Source organism: Falco punctatus (genome assembly GCF_963210335.1).
Source record: "Falco punctatus genome assembly, chromosome: 1".
Taxonomy (NCBI): Eukaryota; Metazoa; Chordata; class Aves; order Falconiformes; family Falconidae; genus Falco; species Falco punctatus.
The window spans coordinates 87,229,993-87,250,763 of record NC_137580.1 but is presented as its reverse complement, the minus strand read 5'-3'; the positions used below and the strand labels follow the sequence as shown (position 1 = coordinate 87,250,763).

The 20,771-nt window shown below is 44.9% G+C and overlaps 2 protein-coding genes across 4 annotated transcripts in view; one reads left to right on the top strand and one right to left on the bottom strand.

Annotated features, from left to right (window-relative positions):
* Positions 1-2,262: 2,262 nt before the first annotated feature.
* Positions 2,263-15,713, bottom strand: CLDN5 (claudin 5). Its single transcript, XM_080374020.1, has one exon. It carries the CDS (start codon positions 6,023-6,025, stop codon positions 5,375-5,377), a length of 651 nt encoding a protein of 216 aa, XP_080230146.1. The 5' UTR covers positions 6,026-15,713; the 3' UTR covers positions 2,263-5,374.
* Positions 15,714-15,813: 100 nt separating this feature from the next.
* Positions 15,814-20,771, top strand: part of LOC308058343 (septin-2) — a 40,024-nt gene continuing 35,066 nt past the window's right edge. For 2 of the 3 annotated variants that reach the window (XM_080373997.1, XM_080373995.1), the window contains exon 1: positions 15,814-15,953. The gene's annotated coding sequence lies outside the window, so the exon portion shown is untranslated. Of the gene's footprint in view, positions 15,954-20,507; positions 20,530-20,771 lie in introns of those variants that run through there. The other variant, XM_080373996.1, reaches the window with a different exon arrangement.

Below are 20,771 nucleotides of genomic sequence, written 5' to 3'. Positions count from 1 at the left end.
GACCACACTGACGTGATCAAGACCACAACATGTGGAATCAGTTGTAACAATTACTTTGTGGTGGTTTCTGCAGGATGGGCTTGGCACATCTTCTGGGTCCTGAATATCTGGGGGTGATCAGCAGCTCAAACAGTAGATGCCAGTTTCAGTGAGGCAAAGCTATACCTCAGGGCAATGTAAGAGTGGCCAGGCTGCATCTGGAATCGAGCATGATGAGATCAGCATGAGCCCTGGGCACATGCCTTTGACGTAACACACACGTGCTTCCATGTTAAGTCCTGCTACCTGCTGCCTTTCCTTGCCAGATTCTGATTTGAAGCTACGTGGTGAGCTTTGGAAGGGAGAGGTAAGCCCAGGGTTGTAAACAAAATCCCAAAATGCCACAGACAAAGGATACTGTTAAATTGATTCATGGCAGAATGTCTCAATTTGTATTTAATAAAAAGAAAAGGTGAAGCAAGGCTTGTGTATCCAAGCAACTGTAAAGCCTTCACTTGTTGCCATGGGAGGTTTTATCAATGACGCAGTGGTTGAAATTGTCCTTTTCTTATAACTGAAGGTTTTGGTAGGAAGAAGAGGAGGGTTTCTAGACAGAGAGCCTGTTCCTGCAGGGAAACAGCAAGGAACAGTCTGGAGCAGTCACATACACACAGACACATGGATAAAGGTCTGATCAAATTAAAAATTATAAACTTGATTATTTCCAAAACATAAATATGAGGCCCCCTTGAGGCTCTGCTTTTGGAACTATTTATCCTATCACAATCAGTCTACAGGTAAAACAAATGCAATATTTGACCTGAAAAGAGAATTCACCTGCTATCTCCCAATTAATTTAATTCAGCAGAAATATTTACTGTGTTTTACCAAGCAGGTTTAGAAAAGCAGATCCTCACACACGTATACTTAACCAGTCGTTGTTTTCTTTAGTATATGAATCAAAAAAAGGATGCATTGTGGGCATCATCTGATACTGAATACTATATTAATATATTGCTGAATATATGCATGAATATGGCACTTACATGGGGTGTATGGTTTTTGACAGGCAGGATTCTCATTTAGTGTTACAGATGTATAGATCAGTCTCAGTTTGAGGAAAGTATGTTTAAAAGACTATTCACCTGCAGATTTGTGGCTTGAAAGACGGCCAAGGAAAAAGAACAAATTCCTGGCATAATATTTGGTCAGGGAATAGGTTTATGAATAAAAATCTAGAGTTACACTGGTTTCTCACTCCAAGAGTAAAATGTTTCAGTATGTTCCAAAAAGCAGATGCCCAACAAACATCTTTGTGCAGGAAAAGGAAATATTTCCTTAAACATCCTGCAGCAAACGTGACTGATTGAGCTTCCTTTTCCCTCTGCTTCTGGTGCATTTCCCTTCTTTGCACAGACAGGATCTAACCAGATTTGCAGAGTATGAACTGTAGGTTACTTTCAAATTCATAACTATGAAATGGTTCGTTTAGCAGGACAAAGGCCAAGCCGGCAGACACCCTTTTTCCAGCTCAGCATGTGCATAGCAATGGGAGGGTGGCAAGGAGCTTTTGTTAATCTCAACCGAGCTGGCAAGAATGCTGCAAAATCAAGTCTTTGAAGATGTTTTTTCTTCATTTTTAAAGCAACAGTTTGTTAGAAAAGATTGAAAATCTTGCAAAAAAATAAATCTGCAGAATTTTGAAAGACCTCCCTGGCAGTCATATAACTTAGGCAAATTTCCCCACTAGCAATTAGCCTCTGTAATTTCCTTTAACAGCCATTTTTTTCACAGGTTCTGTTTTCGTGCATCTGTGAAAATGTGGGGTTTTTTTGCCAGCTTGAATGCACTTTAAAATAAATAAATAAATAAAAGTGGCAGAAAGGATTAGGGTATCAGGTCAGGCTGGGGCTGATCCAAGCTGCAGTGGGATTTTTTTTTCCCTTTTAGTTTAACGTGTAGGAATTGAAAGCTTGAAAAGCTTCATGCTTAGAGCTGTTCCCAAAATAGTTGGGACTCACACTCCACTTCCTAATGTGCTGCTCACATCACAAGACCAGCTGCTGCTACTTGCTCTTTTGTTTGAGGCTTCAGTGTCAAGCCCAGAGGCTGCCTGCTCTGTAAGGACGCAGTCCGTCCTTCTTCCTCAGAGATGATCCACCTTTCCCCCCAAAAAAGGTAGCCCAGGTAAATATTTCCCTTTGGGTACCAGTGTCACACCCGATCTTCCTGAGTCCAAACAATCCACTGCCTTTCACAAAAAACAGTACCCCTATTCAGGGATTGGTTTAGAAGGTTTTATTTTTATGTGAAATCATAAATACAAAATAAAAATAGTAAACAAGTGCTATAGATTTCTCTTTTCCTTGGGATGAGGTTCAGGCCTGATCCTGAGCACTTCTAAGCCTTAAAGTTCAGGAGTAGGTCTTTGCTTTTCATAAACCAAATGTAGCAAAAACCAGCTTAAGACTTTTACCCTGAAGCCAGTGATGTCAGTAACAGCATTCTCTTGGGTTATTTTTTAAAGCACGGCAGCAAGTAAGTATACTGAAGGATGAGATTAAATATAGCATTTTTTTAAATGGGCCCTACTTCCTGCTAGAATTGTTGGGTGCTTCCCCACTGACCTCAGCAAAACCTTGTTACATCAGCAGTGAGTTATGTTTTTAGTAGGATGATGCTCTGTTTGCTAGTACATACACAGATAGTGCTGGTTTCTTCCAAGAGGTCTTGCATAATGGCTTCAGAGGATCCAGCCCTGCCATGACACAAAGCTATGTGTCAAGATGTTTGGCTTGTAAAAAAAAAAAAAAAACAAAAACCAAAAAAAAAACCCTTCTAAGGCATGGGTTTCCCTCCCTTTCCCCAAGTCACCAGTTCTGATGAGATTTTTAAATGCTAGTGATGCACTGCCCAGAAAGATTTCATCTTTTGGTCAGAGCCCAAATCCTGCAGTGCTTCTAAAGGCTCTACAGTACAGGTACATGCAGGCGTGTCTGTCAGCAGGAGGTTTGTTTTTAGTTCTTTAATTTGAGACAAAAGAGAATGAGGTCCAGGATTTGGGCTAATACCTGTTGACTTATTTGCTAGACACAAGAATGCTGAGCAAGGCTGTAGTGTGTCTATGGGCTGGATGACAAATACAGTTGGACACTTATTTAAAACAAAAAATAGAGACCATGAAACAAATAAAAGCGCCAAACCACGTAACATGGCCATCTTCAGTAGATTTCTTGCAAAATATATGCATTTAAATACATTTACAGTTTACAAGATTACACTGTTTAAAAAAAGTTGCAATGATGAAATACGGAATATTTTACTCTTGTACCAAAACTACATATCACATCATAACAACAATACTATAGCTTTTATTTAAATGCAGACAGTATAAGAACTGCACGTCTTTATAGAGCAAAACTAGTTGTAGACATATTGCTTTTGTATTCTCTGATGGGCTCAGACCCTGCTATTTATGTGTTTTAAAATGAAGGCAGTTGTCTTTAAAAAGGTAAATCTCATGCTCAATAGTCCACATCAAAATTTGCAGGGGCAAGGCTTTAGTGTCTCATTTAGGTCTGTGTACATAATAATACCACTGGGGTTTTAAGTTTGCTAAGCAAGGTAAGAGCACAGTCGATGTAAATCTGTCACAAACCCAGTTATGGTTAGTCCATAAGTCTTTGTGTTATCAGGAAGTTGTAAGAGTTAATGCTCAGGTTAGGGGTGCAGGGTATTGCTACATGGTTGTGAGGGACCCATGAGATCATAGCATTACACCGAGGAATATTAAGAGCGCTTTTCTTGCTAAGTCTTGGCAGAAGTCTCCTTACGGTGATATGGACGCTGCTGTGGTCCATAGCAGAATTCTGTGTTGATTTAAAAGTAGACATAATTCACGTGGAAGTGTATCACACCACCCCTTAACCCCTCCTTTAAAACAAAGCTTGTCTCTGCAGCGTAAAATGGAAAGGTATATGCTAACGTTCCACGCTGTGGCAATGTTTAGCAGGTGCTGAACTCAGAAAATGAGAGTTATGTTGCCCAGAGCATCTTCCAGTCTGCACAGTGTTATCAGGGCAATACAGAGGAGCCAAGAGTCATGACTTCGCATCTCCTGATTAGCCTGCATAAAGTTTCAGTCAAGATATTTGGTAAAATTCTTTAGCAATTTCTTTGCTCAATTTGGTACATGAAGGAAAGTAACAAAATTATGGTGGGGAGCCAACTGAGTGCATATCCAGCTGAACACACAGTTCAAAATTGGCAGAAAGCAGGGCTTGGCAAGAAGGCCACGAAAGCTGTCCGTACCTCCAGCCATCAGCATCAGGGGCAATCTTTATGTTTCCAGTCTCCCGTAGTGCAGATGAGAGGATCCAGAGGGATGCCTGCTGGAGCCAGGACATACAAATCTCCTAGATCTCTGAATCTAGTCCTCCCGTAATTCTGGCAATGAGTTGATATTCAAGTAAAAATAGAACAGAAGCTGATCAAGGAGAAGGGAATATAGAAGCTCAAGCGGCAACCTAGTGTCATCTGGTTTGTACTCCACTGAACAACTGCAACTACCTGAAACCTTTCAATCTTTCTGAAACCTGAAATCTTTTAAAGGTCTCAAAGGAACACAGACCAATGCACTTCTCTGAGGGACTGAAACAACTGCAGAAAAATCAAATACCTTTCTCCAGACAGTCACCTGCCTGCAGGAGTAAGGACCGAGGTTACTGTCGTGCTTTACACAGAATCTTAGTTACCCAAACAGAAGAACAAAAAGCCCCAATCCCTAACCAGTGAAAGTCCCAGCAGGAACAGGCAGATGAAGGTTTTCAGGAGAGAAAACGAGGAAAGGACGCTCCTCCTCGGCACCAGTGCACACCCGACGGCGCGGTGCCACGGCCAGGCGGTGCTCCGAGGGGCACCAGCCCCTAGAGCGGGCGGTGAAGTGCTCACGGCGTCCACGGTAGCACCGGGAAAAGCCGGGAGCTGCGGCGGGAGCCGGCCGGGAAGGCGGCGGCCAGACGGGGCGGCCCCGAGCATGCTGCCGCGGCTCGCCCGGGCCCCCCCATTCCCACCCACCCCGCTCCGGGCCGGGGAGACGCTCGTTCGGCTGCACCGTGCGGCCGGGGAAGGGGGGCTTTGCTCTACCCGCGGGCGGTCAGTACCGGGTCCCCGGCGGCGCCGAGCGCGGAGCTGCCCGCAGCGGAGCCACCAGCCCCCGCGGGGAGCCGGGCCGGGGGGCAGCGGGGCGCTGCCCTGCCTAGGGCTGCCACTTTACGGGGGGTCCCCGTTAAGAAGGGACGCTAGGCAGGGGAGCGCTGGAGCTGGCTGCAGGCGCTCCCGGCGCGGTGCCCTCTGTCCGTGTCCCCGCAGGGCCGGGGGAGCGCGGCAGCCCCGCTCAGACGTAGTTCTTCTTGTCGTACTCGCCGTTGGAGGTGGGCCGCCGCGGCGCCGAGTACTTGACGGGGAAGGAGGTCTCGTCGCGCTGGGAGCAGGAGCAGCAGCAGATGAGGCAGCCCCCGAAGAGCAGCAGGGCCGTGGCTGCCCAGCCGATGTAGAGGGCAGCCCCCATCTCTCGCTTCTGGGAGGATGGCACGGTGGGGTCATAGAAGTCGCTGATGACGATGTTGGCGAACCAGCACAGTGGGATGAGGACCAGGACCCCGCAGAGAATGTAGATGGCCCCGCCGGCGATCACGACGCGGGACTTCATCTTGCCGGGTCGGATGCAGTTGGTGCACTGTGCGCCCACCACGGTCACCATCAGTGCCACCAGCCCCAGCAGTGCCACAACGACGGTGAGTGCCCGGCCCGCCTGCACCTCGGGCCGCAGCGCTAGGATGGAGTCGTACACCTTGCACTGCATCTGCCCCGTGCTCTGCACCACGCAGTTCATCCACAGCCCTTCCCAGATGGTCTGCGCCACCACGATGTTCACGTCGATGAAGGCTGACACCTGCCACATGGGCAGCCCGCAGGCCAGAATCACCCCCACCCAGCCCAGGATGCCCAGGCCCAGCCCCAAAATCTCCAGCGCCGCCGAGGTCATGCTGCCGCCGCTGCCCCTGCACAGCCCCCGGAGAAAGGACGGCGCGGCTGCCTGTTGCCCCGCTGCCCCGGGCGCTGCCCCGCCGCTCTGAGCGACGCCGCCGCCGGCAGCGCTATATGAGGAGCCGCGGGGCGCCCGCCCCCGCCCGCCTCCGCCTGGCCCGGCCCTTTACCGCGGCGCGGGGCTCGCACGGCGCTGCTGGGCGGCAGAGGGGCCGGGGGCACGGCTCCCCCCACCGCTGCTCGGGGGGGCTCCCTCCGCAGCCGGGGGAACGTCCCGCCGCTCGGGCCGGCACCCTGCTGCGGCCGGAGCTCGCAGGGGCGCCCCCGCCCGCCCTCGGTTAAGCCGGGCGCTGGAGGAATCGCGTCCCGCCTTTTGGCCGCTCGGACTTCTTCCTTGCTGTGTCGTTATTTGTGTGTTTCCTATTTGCTGATAAAATCCACAGCCAGACCCTCGGAGAGGTCCCAGCAGTGTGGGCGTCCAGATTATCCGAGCCTAATTGATTGTTTCCCAAAAGGCTAAGCCTGGACATCTGTCTCCTGTGCACTGTGACAGGCAAAAGTGTCAGCAAGCACCACCAGACGCCTTAGGAACTACCCTGGAAATGGGAGAGCTCTCAGTATGGCATCTGCACGTCATCTGTTAGTACCAGTGGACAGATTCTTAATTCCATCTAGGAAAAATAATCACTTAGCTTACAGCAGCATGAAACTTTTGATACTAGAGTCAAGAGCAAGGCATTCTATTTAAATATGTTGCCACAAAGATTTCAAACTCCACTTTACTGTTTTAATTGCTCAAGTACATCTCAAATCTTTATGGTGTGGCAATGAGTTAAGTGCCCATATCAAAAAGAGCACATTTGCAAGAGGCTTCGTCGTCAGGCCACACAGCCATTGTCATTGCTACAGTCTCGTCATGGACTGCCAGCACCTTGGATGGCTCTTGTGAAGAAACCTTGGTTCAACCCCTGCGGGCCAAGAGCAGCTCACAGCCCCCCCAGGCTGGCAGATGCAGCGAGCTGTGTTTGGTGCCAGTGCTGCTGTTAGAGCTGCTGTAGAAAGAGAACAGACCTCACGGCACTCACAAGGAGCTGTGGTCTGGGGGCTTTCCACTGGGTGCCCTGAGAAATGCTGGTTTGGATTTAAACTGAGATTGTTTTGGTTTATCCTAAATACGTTTAAATATTTTAGACAAAACTGAAAGTTATGTTCACACTGACTTGTGAACTGGCTTGGTTAGATTTGGTTTCAGTTAGCCCAAAATATCCTTCTAGTGTACAGGAAAGCACAGAGTTGAAAATAACACATTTCCTGCCCCTATGTAAGTGGTTTTTGCTGTTGTACAGTAATTTACAGCATATATTATGGCATGCAGAGATTTGTGATGGAAATACTAAGACTGGTATGAATGCAGCATGAATGGAAAAGTCCATGTGTGAAGCAGAAATAGCAGAAGGTATGATAAACAAAGGTTAAAGGAATCACATGCATCAACAGCCGAGGACGTGACCAATGGCTTAACACTGAGCAATGCCGTGCTTACATCCTGGCAGTGGCACTGATGACTCTTCTGCAGAGGACCTGAGCACTGGTAACAGGAGTGTGACAACAAGGTCACAGCACACTGTATGTGGCCTTTCACTTCTTTTATTTTTCCAACCAGAAGACAAACTTTAACCACAAGACAACCAAAAAAAGAAACAGAAGAACATCAGCAGCTTCTGGACCATCATGGTGTGGGCATTCTGACACACGGGAAGCTGTGGACAGCCTCCCATTGATTATCTCTGCCTGAGCAGCTGTAAACATTTCTAGCATGGAAAATGTCTTCCTAACAGGCTGCCTGGTAAATGGAGTTAAGAGGAGTTGTCTCCTCTTCCAGCTGTATATGAAATACGTACAGTTTACTTCAGTTATTTGAAACTGTAAATTCCAGTGTGCAAGTCCAGGAGGAATGTGTGACTGGGGCTGTGCAGTATGTCAAACTGAGGCAGCTTACAATCACTCAGAAAAGTCCCTGGTGTCAGGGAGAGGAGAATGTGCAAAAGAACCAACCACAGAGACAGAGATGTCTCAGAGGTGAACAGGAAGAAACCCAGAACACAAGCTGAAACAGAATAACATCTGTATTTATGATGATAATAATGATTATATAGAAAACAGCACAGAAGAACAATTAAAAAAAGGGGGAGAAATGCCAGTTATCTTAGCCCATAAGCACAGGAAAACCCCACCCTTGCCACTTGCCCGGGAGCACGGAACTCTGAATTTCCTCCGATAAATGGCCTGTGTGTATTTCTGTGCCGGCCGGGAGGCACTCATGGGGCCTGCACTGCTGCCCAGCTCTTTGGGCTGAGAAGGGAAACCAGCACACGGCTTGTTGCACCTCTGCAGCCCTCACCCCACCTTCCCTTGCTACCTGTTACCGAGCAACTGATTCCTACAAATCACTTAATCCAAGGCAATTATTTCTCTGGGGAAATACATTCTTAATAATCACAGGGTAAATGAACCTTTCTGCTTAGAGGCATTTCCATTCCTGGTATTTCACCTTCGTCTATTTGTTTCTTTTCCTTACCCCAGACACTAGTTTTCACCCTGGCTACTGGCAATAACCTCCATTTTTAATTATATGATTCTGTGATCCTGAAAGTTGAGTGTATTGCACAGATTACCCTTCATGAGCCCATCAGTGCATGGCGCTCACTGCTCTGCTTACTTGCCTTACTTTAACTTGACAAATACAGCTGCTGGGGGGCCTGAGGACCCCATCAGCTTCAGCACATCATGGCTTCTGGTGGTGTTAGTGTCACAACAGTAGGAATTAATTCAAACTTCCAGAAATGAAAAGGTTCTAATTTCTTGAAAAGAAACACAAACCAGCATGATATTTTACTTGGGATGTTAAGAAATCACTACTTATAAATAAAACCCTTGCTGGTAAAGTCTGGATTCCTTTAAATTCAAAGGCATGATGTTCTTGCAGCAAAGTAACTCATTAACAAATGACCATTAATGTCATTACATACTTCTCCAGCTGTGTATTTATTAAATTATTCTAGACGGGATACATAGGGGGGCTTTGCAGCCTCTGAAAATGGGCGGAAGTGGTATTCAAGCCAAGAACAATTGCACAGAAGCCATACTGTAGCAAGAGGGACTTTGGGATTAGAGATGATCGTGTTTTCACTCCTTTCCTGACATAATCAGGACAAATACCAGGCGCAGAGTTACTGGGAGGGCTGCTTAGGGGGGGTCCAGGTTCTTACCAGCATTGCTTGTCCCAGTGTATGAGCCCTGCACCATGGCACAGAAGAACTGCTGTGCCCAGCTCTCCAGTCTTGGTAGTGCTCTGCTCAGCCCCAAAGCATCCTGCCAGCAATTTTTAGAGAGATTTTCCTTTTGGGACCTGAAATGCAGTCTGCAGAGCATGCTTTGTTTATAACTGTGGACTGTCCCTTACCTACATTCTTCTGCTCCTTCTCATCCCTAAAATGTTAAGCATCTGGAAAACAGAGAAAATGACATTTGGTGTCAAGCTTATGTACAAACCTAGTGTTGTTTGTGTGAATAAGACAGAGTACAAGTCAAAAGGTGAATTAGAAGCCCAGTGATCTCAAGACAGCTTACCATAACTTTTGGATCAGACATAAGCAAAGGTGAAGAATCAGGAATCCTATCAGAGACAGATTTTGTGCCATATTTTGTCTTCTAATTAGTGCTGAAATAAAGCCGAGGAGATTTACAAATACAGAGGTGTTACGTGGGGACTGTTCTTTATTTAGAAAGCTTGAGTTTTCTCATGAAGATTGCTACTTTTTGAATTATCTTCTAAAATGCAACTGGTTTTCCCAAGAGAAGAGATTTAGTTGGTGCATGAGTGCACATACCGTCTTCCACAGTGAGATAGGCCTCCATGAAGTTCCTGCATGTCAGCAGGGCCAACACATCTTCAGACCAGTGTGACACATCAGAAGACTGGCACGTAGGCATGAGTCCTTGTCAAATGAGCAGGTTATTACAAAATGAAAGTGCACAATTTCACCATAGGATTTATCTCAAGGTCATTTCTTTTGGAAAGAAGCTGAAGTGGGTAACATGAAATTTTTCACTTCCTCTCTTAGTTCATCTTTTGAACAAAGAGAAGCAGTGACTTAAAAGCCACACCAGAATTTTGCAAGGAAGACCAGTAATGCTCCATGACTGGTGCTAATGACATAGGATCCAACACCTTTTTTAGTACAAGTGTTGCTGTGACCCTCAGGATTGGGAAACAGATGCCCACACTACTCTTCTGCCTCAGTGGTGATGTGACAAGACTCGAGTAAAAGAAAGGGAACAGATATATCTAGTTGAAAAAACAGTGAAAGAGGTTAAAAATCTGCTTCCAGCCTTCATATGTTTTCTGCTATATATCCCTTTCCAAACAAAGTTGCCCTAGCCCTGTATCAGTGTCTGTACTTTAAACACACACCCTCTGCCTGGACTTCTTTTTGTGAACTGCCCACTGGGACTGCCAGGGAGCCAGAGGCAGGGAGTTCTGGCTGGGCTACACAAGGTGGGAATACTGAGAGAGTGTTATGAGCACTTTCCTCACATAATGAAGAAATTAATTGTGCTAAGCCATCATTAGAACTGAGCTCCACACCTCCTTTGCTCAAATGCCTCTACAGACAAACCTCTGGATCAGCATTTGAAGCTTCACCTTGGTTGGAATTGATCTTCATGTCTCTGCGTCTTACCAAAGCACCCCCTTGACAGAAACATTTCCAGTCACCACTGTCAGGACCAGCTGGGCTGCACTGGTGAGCTGTACTGCTCACCTAACTCATCAGCACCTTGTTTACTGAATTTGGCTTTTGAGAGAAAACTGCGGTGTCACTGGACAGCCATAACCCTGCATTAACTTTGTTTCAGGGCAGTTTATATGGTGAATGATGGCCCTTTCCCAAAGCTTAGACTGTCCTGTCTGTAGATGAGCATCTAAGCAGCCTCATTATCCCACTCGCCAAGACATCACACTGGATATATGCTTAGGGCATGTCGCTTCACCTAATTCTCTTTAATGCTATGGACAGCTCTTGACAATGCATTAAAGCTTGGACAGGCCGGGGGGCGGGAGCGAACTATAGGAAATATACATTGTTTCATGCCTAAGGGTCCATTCTAGGTCGTATTTCCTATCAGGAGAACTGTAGTTTAATTTTGTCCTCTTTCAGAGTTAGCCTCCTTCCACAGATTGTGGTGTACCAGGATCCTGGTAGATCTCTTTCCCATGTAATTGTTGAGAAATCACATCAGATGTCATTTTGTAAAGAACAGCGTCAGCAAGGACAAATACTATTGTTTTAAATACACATTGCAGATGTTGAAAGTAATTAGTAAAGATATGACCATGAAGTTACTGAAAACTGTTTAGGGCTAGCGATGGGAAACACGCTACATTTATTTAGCATCCCAGGAAATTTGCGTTTCTGAAAATACATGAGAAGTTTGGGACACCTCCTCTGATTATGAGAGTGATTAATTCTCAGCAGTGCTGTCCCTATTCTTAACAAGGTATGACTAAGACAAGCGCTGTCTTTGGGAATAGCATGCATCTGTTTTGCCAGTTCTGATTCCCTTCTTAAGAGTGAATTTGGTTTCCAGTAAGGGGAAAGGATGATTGTTATGGTGAAAAGATGCAGAATGTCTCTTATTCCAGAGAAAATGTTGGGGTTCTTAATGCTTCTTCATTGCCATAATGAGCATCTTGAAAAGATGGGCTTGTGCGTGCTTGTAAATGCCAAAGAAATGTTTCTATTCCTCTGAGGCTGTTATAATTCAAACATAACCTTCATTTCCTGTAGTGCATTGCTAAAAATGCATGTTTGGTTTTATGTGGGAAAATACTTATCTGTTGCAGATTTTCTTATGGATTGCTAAATAACTTGTGAAGTAGCTAGTGTCAATAAGTCCTGGTGCATTCACAGATACTGGCTTCCTGTTTGTACATTACCAGAGCTCCAGCTCTGAGCTTCACACTTCAGAAGTGCTCAGCAGTGAGACCAGCTTTCAGGGGACCTGACAATTTTGATTCCTGGTTCAGCAGGTCTGCAAAACCATAGAAAATTCAAGATGTTAGAATGATTCACCCCAGTAGCGATTCCATGCATAAAGCACTACACAGAAGAGTATTTTCATCAAATCACCATTTAAACAAATAGTAACAGAGAATGGGAAGTTCACCTTTAAATTTCTGTCTATTACCAACCCAAATACTAAACATTAGCCCAGGGGATATTGAAATTCAAGTATCCATCATTCACACTAGTTATGTTCAAAGTGCTTTTTTCCTGGTAATCCTGTAAAAGAGGATGTCACCCACAGTGTGCAGCTCTTACATACCTAGTTCTAAAAAGTTTGGTCCTGGAGCCATGTATTGTATTAGATCTTATGCAGATGAAAATAATTTATGCATATGCTTAAGAATAAGTTGTTTAATCAGAACCCAAGTAAGTTTATCTCTAGGAAAGATTGGGAGAGATCAAGATGTTCAGTGTCTTACGGTAGCGAGCAAACAGCTCCATGAATTGCTCTTATAGCGCAGCCATTACAGCAATCACACATAATTTTAGGCTCAGATTCCAAATACTCAGCTATGTGAGGAACAGACTCAATTGAAAGAGAATCAAGTTAGAAGGGATCTCATAACTGAAAAGAATCACTTTTATTTTGCCTAAGCAGCATATTTTCTTTTCTTTTCTTTTCTTTTTTCTAATGTAGTAGAAATAATGCCAGGGAACAAGGGGTTGTTTCATCTATCAATCCTCAATTTACTTTTCACTTATATGGTGGCATTTATTTTGTTGTAATCAGTATCCAGTATTATACCATTTTCTCTGTTAAGGAGCAGAACAAAAGATACATAATGTATTTTGCTGAATGGATGAGGTATTTCTAACTTGCTAAGACGTGACTCCACACAAAGTTAAGATTTGAATTCAAGGAAGGACTTTAATTGTACTTTTGCTAATGTAAACCTGGATGTATCAGGAACTTTTATAAAAGGCATTTGAACTTCCAAGGGAAGAATAAAACAAAATTCTTTCAGAAATAATAATTATGGGAATGAGTGATTCACAGCCAGACTGCCATTCACTGCATTAGCATTTCTAGACTATTTAACCATTTAGGAGGAGCAGTGTTCTTCAATATGATTTCTTCTTTTTGCACTTCTGCTAATACCAATGTGAAAATAACAAAGATGCAGTACATCTTTTGTGGGCCTGCATTCTCTGTAGGTGTCTGCAATGCAGCACTTCTCAGTTACATGCACCAAATAGTTCCAGTTCTGCTGCTTAGTGATCCTGCATACTGCGGTTTCATAACAAGTCTCACAACAAGTTTCAAAAGTAACAACAGTTCGTATTCACCAAGTGCAGAATGCACTGTAAAACTTATTGTCACAGGATGCTCTTTAATGCCAAAAGTTGAGAAGGGTTCAAAAAGCAATGAGAAAAATTCATGGAAGAGAAAACTGTCAAGATAAAACTTCTGGCTCAGGAAGCTGCTGAGCTCCAGATTACCGGAAGCTGGGAGGATACACAGACACGGTGCTGCTTTTATCTCTTCCTAAGCATCTGCTACTGGGCACTGCGGAGGTAGGGCACCAGCTAGAATTGGCCTTCGCTGTCACCCAAAGTACCCTTGCATATGTTAATTTCTGGCATAATGACTTCCCTGAACATTTTGTGTGACAGTTGGTCAGCCGTCTGATTCAGCCATGAATTGGGACAATTATTGGTATGCCTCAATAATGGGAATTTGAAGTTTTTGGAGAATGTTTCACCCATTGCACTAAATCCTGCCAAAGGCAATCATGGGAAAGCACTAACTTTCACTAGACTCTGTGTTGATGCCAGTCTGTAGTTTGGCATTGTCCATGCTAATCTCTTATAATTTCTTCAAGTGCTAAATAGTTATTTGCAATAGCAGTTTATGTGTGTAAACTATTGTGTGCATCATCATGTTCTGATTTAGTGAAAGAAAGGAAAATTGCCACTGTTGTTGCTTTGGTGATAGTAAAAAACACTTATATGGATATCCATAGAATAATTTAAAATAAGACCTTAATTTCTAAAGACTGAAATGCCATCTTTTAGCTCCTCCAAGAAGGTAGTATATAACAGTACTTTGTGTTACAACATTACACTTTGTCCTAGGAAACAGAACTTGGCTGTGCTTTCATTGGCTTTTATCTTGTTCTTACTCAGATCACATCAATGCTCAGTTGATAGTATAAGCACAATGTGAATTAGCAAATAATGCCAGCCTGTCTTCAGTGGCATTTGTTTCACTTCCACATTTTCCTGTTGTGAGCTGTAACCTTGTTTGCTTAATGGATGGAAATACAGACAGAACAGAAATGTGTTTCTTGGTATTCAGAATTGTAAGTGAAAAGATTCGCTGCTAGGTCAGGCATATAAACTGCCCTCTGCAAAATGTTCAGGTGGATTATGAACAACTTGAACACAGTTGTTGCAGCTGAAAGGTTGGAAAAAGCCTTCCCCAAACTTCTGCTGATACTCTGTTGTAATCTTGTCAGTGTTGCATTGAGCGTGTGATCAATGTAACACTGTTTCACCGTGAGAAAGTGATCTGGTTCTGTCGTCTGACTGCAAGTATCATTTACACTTGGGGTTTATGTCCGCTGGCGTCCTCAGTACTTCAGAGAACTTGTTGGCAAGAATCCCTTAAGTGACGATAACAACCAAGGCAAAATGCTCTCACATAACCAAGAGGGAATGCCGTGATGAAAGAGAAGATAGCAATAGTGTAAGTAAAATGATCACATTGGGGATTTTGTACAATGTTTGGGAGAGAAATTTGCTTCATGTGTGGACAAACAGCTGAAACCCAAATGGGTTTATATGGCATACTGCGTTACAGTCAAACAGCATAAAGTTTAAGCTAGATTTCTCCCTGGCTATCACAGCTACTGTTCCAAAAGATTTTCCCCTGTGAGTAGTACCAATGCTGTAGGTGAGGCAATCTCCAAGCTCAGCGGTGTTCGGGTAGGAAACAGGAATCAAACAATCTGAGAAGGGGATGTTTGAAGCAGAATGGGCTCTGGTCATATTTCATTCTTGAAGGTTAACTCGTGTGTGTAGCTCCCGACCGGGACAGTTTGTACAAGACGGATGCCCCAGTGTGCGGCTGGTGGGATGTGAAGTTGGGGTAACAAGGCAGACTTGTGTCACCCCCAAGGCGCTACCACTGCAGCACCGGCTCCCACGCCGTGCAGCCAGGGCGCAGTGCCTGCCCTGCGGGGTGGCTCTGCCAGGTGAGCCTCTCTCTCACGTTTTTTATTTTGGGAAGCCAGCAGGATCAGGAGGTGCTCCGTCTTTTGGAGCAGAGCACTCAGGGCCAAAGCAAGAGGAGAGCAGCCGCGGGTGCTGGGGGCAGGACCCCCGGGGACATCAGCAGGCTGCGGCGCGGTGGCACCGCTCCCTCCTGCGGGAGCGAGGAACGCCTTAGGAAACGGAGGAGCGGCTGCTGCCCCGCCCCCCCACCTTCCCCGGCCCAGTGCGGAACCCACGCGTGTGGTCACGGCTCCCGTAGCCGCATCCCGCCATCCCGACCGGGATGGCTGCCCCTGCGGGTAGGTCGCCATGGCAACACCGCGCCGGCGCGGCCCAGCCCGGCTACCGCCCGCTGCCACTGAGGCATGCAGGCGGGGCGGACGAGACGCTCTACCCATCCTCTCGCTCGTCCCGGGGCCGCGCCTCGTTGTTATTCCTGGAAGCGGCCTGGACCATAGAGTCGCGCGGAGGGTAGATAGGCACTCGGCCGCGTTGGCGCGTGGGGTGTGGGCGGGCTCCGCCGGGGGAGGTGGCAAATCGCGGCCTGGCAGGGAGGCACCGGCGGAAGCGGCTGTAGCTCAGGTAAGTGCCGGGGGGCTGGGCCGCCACCTCTGGCCGGCGGGTGGGTGCCTCGTCCCGCATACCACTCCGCCCCACAGCTGGGCCTGGTCCGGCCCGGTCCCGTCCCCGGAGCCCGCCCGCGGCGGTGTGTGCTCCGTGTGCAGGCCCAGCGGCCTGGCCGCGGCCTGCCCCGCGGCGTGGGGAGAGGCTGTTGAAGCTGAGGTGTGAGGGGGGAGAAGCCTATTAGGGCAGAACCCGCGAAGTCCCGCAGCCGGCTCGCGGGCAGTTTAAGCGCACTTGTATTTGTTTTTAAAGCGAGGCCTGTGTTGCTTTTGAGATGGGGACAAGGCCTCAGTGCTGCTAGGTCTGGCTCATCTGGGGATGGGGGGCGAGGATGGAGCAGGAAGCTCTGTCTCCATCGGGCATTCCTCAGATGTTTCTAAAATTGCAACACCAAGAGTGGCCAACTGCTGGGAGCAGAATGCAGAGCCCACTGCTGTACAGAAGGATGTATACCTCATTTGGCAGCAGATGGAACAAGTGCTTTACTTTTTTTTTAAGCTTAAGTTCATATGCAGGTTGGACACCTCATGGTATCATGGGACTTAAGCATGATTTGGAAGTGACTGAAAAAACTAACTGCAGTTTGCCAGTATGTACACAGTTACACGTAAGCTTTGTGGGTGTGAGGCAGAGCTGCCTATTTCCTGATGAGTGATCATGGGTAATATGTTCAGTTTCTTAATTTAAAAAAAAGCCCCTGACTTTCAGATTTACAGGCCTGTTGTACAGTATTTTTCTCAGATACAGTAACTTTGGGAAAATACCATCAAAAGCTGCTTGCATGGGAAGCACATTGTTGCTAAAAGTGGTTGTTAACGTATTATTGCCACCTTTGTGCTTTTTAAGTGACTATTCATTGTAATAACAGCAAGAAAAGAACTTGTCTAGAATAGCATGTTAACACTGAAATGGAACTCTAAATAAAATATTCAGGGTTAGAGCTCTAGATTCATGTGCTGCTTTTTCTAGGCCTTTTAAGAACAGTGCTCATACATGGTTCTTTTACTTGCTTAGTCCTTGCCTGCCTTTGCGGTGCCTAGGTGTGCTCTTAAGTCACAAAAATGTTACAAGTTGTGATGAACAGCAGTGCATTCCCAGTAATAATCTGTATGGTGTGTTATTGGTTCGAATGCATTATCAAAACAGTCTGCAAAACTTAGGAACACTGAATACTAGTTCAAAGACAAAGCAGTGGCATACACTTAGCTCGATCTGCCTGCAGATACCTTAGCTGGGCATTTGCTGTTAAATTCTCTATTTAGTGGAAGTAATACAGTCATTTTCCTGAGTAAGAGTAACGCAGAAATGTATTCAATTGTTCATGTATAAAAGAGGATTCCTTCATTTGATACCTTTTGTTTTTAACGAGGAAAATGGAATCATCTGGGATGTTAATATAGAGGGAGTGATGCTTTTCCCTGGGAGCTTCTGTGAGGGGGGTTCCAACCACAGAGGTGAGGATGTGCTATGAACAAAGCATGACGCAGAGAACAGGCTCTGCTGGACCAGCTGTTGTTGGATAGAATTGGGTGATTCATACAACTTTGATAGCGTAAGCTACAAAAAAAAAAAAAAAGTTAACTGTTTTGTATTTTAACACCCCTATATCCAATTTGGAATACAGTGAGGAAACTTCTAATTTTCATGTAACTTCCTTGTTTTCCTGTATGCAAGACACTTGGAGGAGTTATAAATATTTTTTTCAATTATTATTTATGTGCCTAGGTTCTCGACTCATTTCTTTGTGGGGTTTTGTAGTTCTTTTTTGTGAGAAATCTCAAATATTGGTATTTTACTGACATTTTTTCGGTGGTTTTATGTCTGCTTTAAGTCTGAAAATGTCACTTCAGAATGGTAATGCTGTTGAGATCATTCCCAGCACTTGGAAACCTATTTAATTTTTAAAAAGTATTTAATAACCTAACAAAGAACCACAGAAAGTAGTAAAAAACAAATAATCAGACTTATATAACCTCTACTGGGAAGAAAGAAGCCTCACTTGATCAATCAGGAGGGCTATTCTGCTTGTAGAGAAGGTTGTTAACGTCACTCTAAAGTGATTATTTTAACATGTTGTTTAATATCCTTATATGGAAACAGTCTTTGTATATTTTCCGTAGCATTTTGTGCTGGTTCCTATTAAGAAGCTCCCAGTCTGCCTGTTCTTAACAGTTTACTTCTTGCATCCTGACAGGAACAAAGGAAATGACCCATTTTCCTTCCCCTCTCATTCTCTCTTATTGGGATGCTGTTCCTAGCAGAAGGTGGTAGGATGGCACGTTCTAGGCCTCACTATTTGTAGAGGCAGCAACTGTAACTGAACTTAGGGATGATCTGCTCCCCTCACCGAACAGCATGTTGTTTAGGATAGGAATTTGTTGGGATCTGAAATGAAAGTTTGTTACATTATTCACTATTCAAAAACTGATTTGGGCATTCCTATACTGTAGCAGTGTCCCTTTTTTCTGCTAAACCTGCTAGATGGGACCCACAATTACTTACAAATAAAGTTTCACTGCATTTTGCAAGCTAATGCAATTGTATCTTATCTGTTCCTTTCACTTGGAAATACTTTTCGTGTACTGCTTTCCTTGTCTCATAATGGTTGAAAATAGCCCTTTGAAAATCTAAAGAAAGCAGAACAGCTATGGCTTGCTCTGTTTTGCCTTAGGGTTCTTTTGTGGCTTTTTTTTTATATTTAATTTTACTATGGAAAATCGATGAAAAAGTCCCACATCTAGAAATTGTAATGTTTAATATCTGGAGGGTTGCCAGACACTGAACTCCACATTATATTAACGCTTGTTTCAGTTACATGCAGACAGACTTCAGGATTTCAGCAGTCATTGATCTGTAATGTAGTCTGGTCTGTTGGCAAGTTATCACTTGTGAGCAATGCTGTAAGTGGTGCCGTTATTGGGTGCTGTAGGAAGATGTAACATACGGTATGTTGCTAATTCTAAGGTTTTGATTTGTAGTAGTATGGTAAAGCTTCAGGAAGACAGCTCATGGTCATCTGGGGAAGTTGGTGGGTTAAATTTTCTCGGAAGCCTCCTGAGGGCAGTGTTACGAATTGCACGGTGTGTTGAGGCAGAGTAACTGAGGAGTTGTGTGAACCTCAGTGCCTTCTTTAGGTGTTGCGGATCAGCAGTTTGGGGTTTTTTTCTGTTGTTGTCCAGCTAACTTTTAGTTAGAATATTTCTATTCTAACAAAATACAGTGGGAAATAACTAACTGGATGCTGGTTGTACGCATGTGCTGCAGTCATGATGTGATCAGAGCAGCTGTCCTGTGGCTTTGGCTACAGCAACTTTTTGGTCAGAGTAAGTCACAAGGTGAATGTGGTTTACCTGGTAGGAAACAGGTTTTGTGAATTTTATTTGTGGAATGATTTGTTGTAAGTTTAGGTTTTTATGATATGACAGACCGAATGTGGCATAATCAGTTGACGATTTTGACTCTTCTGCTTTTTAATCAAGTAGCTTGGGTAATGCTACATTGGATGTGACTGTACTGTCAGTTTAAAGCAGAAGTAATTCAGTAATTTAAAAAATACATATTTAAATCTGAATTGTTCCTCCTTCTCACCTTTAGCTGTAGGCAGCTTCTCTGGGTGGCTTCTTACGTGGCGTTACTGTGAGAAATGGGCCAGAAGGTCTATCTGCATTAGCACTCGGATAATGACTATTTATGAGCTTTTCTAAACTCTTGAATTATGTCACTGAATTTATAGACAAGGTGACAGGAGAGATTTGCAAAAGTAGAAACAAGATGTGAGCAGAGCAGAGCGGTGAGTTACATCTGTCAGTGAGGCTGTGGCTGTCTTTAAAGATCTGTAACACTTGTTGGTTGGAGGCTGGAATGAGCACTTGTGTATTGGTCAAAGAAAAAGGAGGTCTGTTTTTTCAAAACCATTCTTAAGTGGTGTTTCCCAGGCAGTTTTGAGGAATACCCTGTTAGAGGCTGTCAGAAGATGACTAGGATCCAGACCTCCTTATTTTCTAGGCAATGAACCTATTAGGCTTTCATTAACAAGAAAATGAACTGGGGGGGGGGGGGGGGGGGGGGGCGAAGGGGAGAAGTTAGAGGAGAAAAAAACCCCCACAACCCAACAGCTTTCCTAGCTTACAAGATGGCTGATGTCTGCACAGCTGCCAGGATTTGAAATGCCTGCTTCAGGGCAAATGAAATGCCTTGTAGCTAAAGACATGTTTTTTTTTAAACTGCCAAGTTGCAGTTATGCTAATTTAGACTTTTCCTTTAGCCCAAAGCTTAGTATCTGTCTCTGCTAGGATTTGTCCGTCAGGCTGTTGGTGTCAGAAACTGGACTGTATCCTGCTAGAATGACTTCCGCTACCCAACAGGAAGGCATTTCTGTCTGAACACACAGGTGCCTGCATAGGTCACTTCCCTGCTTTCCCAGGCCAGGAGTTGAGTTGTCAACAAACCAAGCTGTGAAGTGCTCCTGCCACTTCTGCGTTTCCTGTCCGTGCTCTGTGGCTGCTCTAAATAAAAGGGCCTCGCTACTGCTGTGGTAATTAATCTATAGCACAACTAACATTCTTGAGTAAAAAGATAAGGGCTTGCCAAAACCCAGCTGTTCTGGGTGTTTGAAACTAAAGAACAAATCCTTTTGATAATCCTTCAGATCAGGGTGAATTTTCATGTCTAGCTTGGGTTAGCCAAGTGCTAATGTTCAGTGTAGCGTTTGTGTTCAGTGATGGTACTTCAAAACGACTGAAAATAATGTTATAACCTTTACCTGGAAATCCTGTA